The sequence below is a fragment of the Gekko japonicus genome, unplaced genomic scaffold, assembly GCF_001447785.1.
Source record: "Gekko japonicus isolate JY-2015 unplaced genomic scaffold, Gekko_japonicus_V1.1 scaffold2873, whole genome shotgun sequence".
Lineage (NCBI taxonomy): Eukaryota > Metazoa > Chordata > Lepidosauria > Squamata > Gekkonidae > Gekko > Gekko japonicus.
The window spans coordinates 130,657-131,449 of record NW_015170976.1 but is presented as its reverse complement, the minus strand read 5'-3'; the positions used below and the strand labels follow the sequence as shown (position 1 = coordinate 131,449).

The 793-nt window shown below is 70.4% G+C and overlaps 1 protein-coding gene across 1 annotated transcript in view; it reads right to left on the bottom strand.

Moving 5' to 3' along the window:
• SHH (sonic hedgehog) overlaps positions 1-461 on the bottom strand; it is a 36,799-nt gene extending 36,338 nt beyond the window's left edge. Inside the window, exon 1 of the mRNA XM_015418960.1 lies at positions 159-461. Within this exon, the coding sequence (XP_015274446.1) occupies positions 159-461 (303 nt within the window). The remainder of the gene's footprint in view (positions 1-158) is intronic.
• Between the last annotated feature and the right edge of the window lie 332 nt (positions 462-793).

The window sequence follows — 793 nt, the reverse complement described above, 5'->3', positions numbered from 1 at the left end:
GCGGGTAGGGGGAGGCCCACCGGCGGCCCCGCCCCTCCCCGCTCCTCCTTGCGCCCCGGACCGCCCGGGGATGAAGGCCCGCGGGAGGCTTGGGGGAGGGGGGGCGTTTCCGGGGATGCTCCCGGCGGGAGCCGCGGCGGCGGCGAGTGGCGCCTGACCTGGGTCATCAGCCGGTCGGCCCCGGTGTTCTCCTCATCCTTGAAGATAATGTCCGGGTTGTAGTTGGGGGTCAGCTCCTTGAAGCGCTCCGAGCTGCGGGTGATCTTGCCCTCGTAGCGCCCGCTGGCGCCCAGCGTCTTCTCGGCCACGTTGGGGATGAACTGCTTGTAGGCCAGCGGGGTCAGCTTCTTGGGGTGCCGCCGCTTGCCGAAGCCCCGGCCCGGTCCGCAGGCCAGCCCGGAGGAGAGGAAGAGGGCGCCGAAGAAGACCCCCGGCAGCACCAGCCTCCTCGAGAGCAGCATTGCCGCCCCTGCGAGGCCGAACCCGGCCACTGCCCTCCCCCGGCTCGGGTCCCCGCCTGGCTCGTCCGCCTCGCTCGCTCGCTCGCTCTCTGCCTCCCTCCCTCCGTCGCTCGCTCGCTCGGCGTCTCTCGAGATCTGCGTCTTCCTCCTCCTCCTCCGCCGCCGCCGCCGGAGCCTACCCCCCCAGCCCTGGCAAGACAGGTGCGGCAAGCGGGGCTCCGGGCTGCCGGCTGATAACGGGACTCATCGGACTTGGATCGCGGCGACGGCGGAGCCGGAGAGCAAAAAGAGAAGGAGGGGAAGAAAAAAAAAAAAAAAAAAGGGGGAAGGGA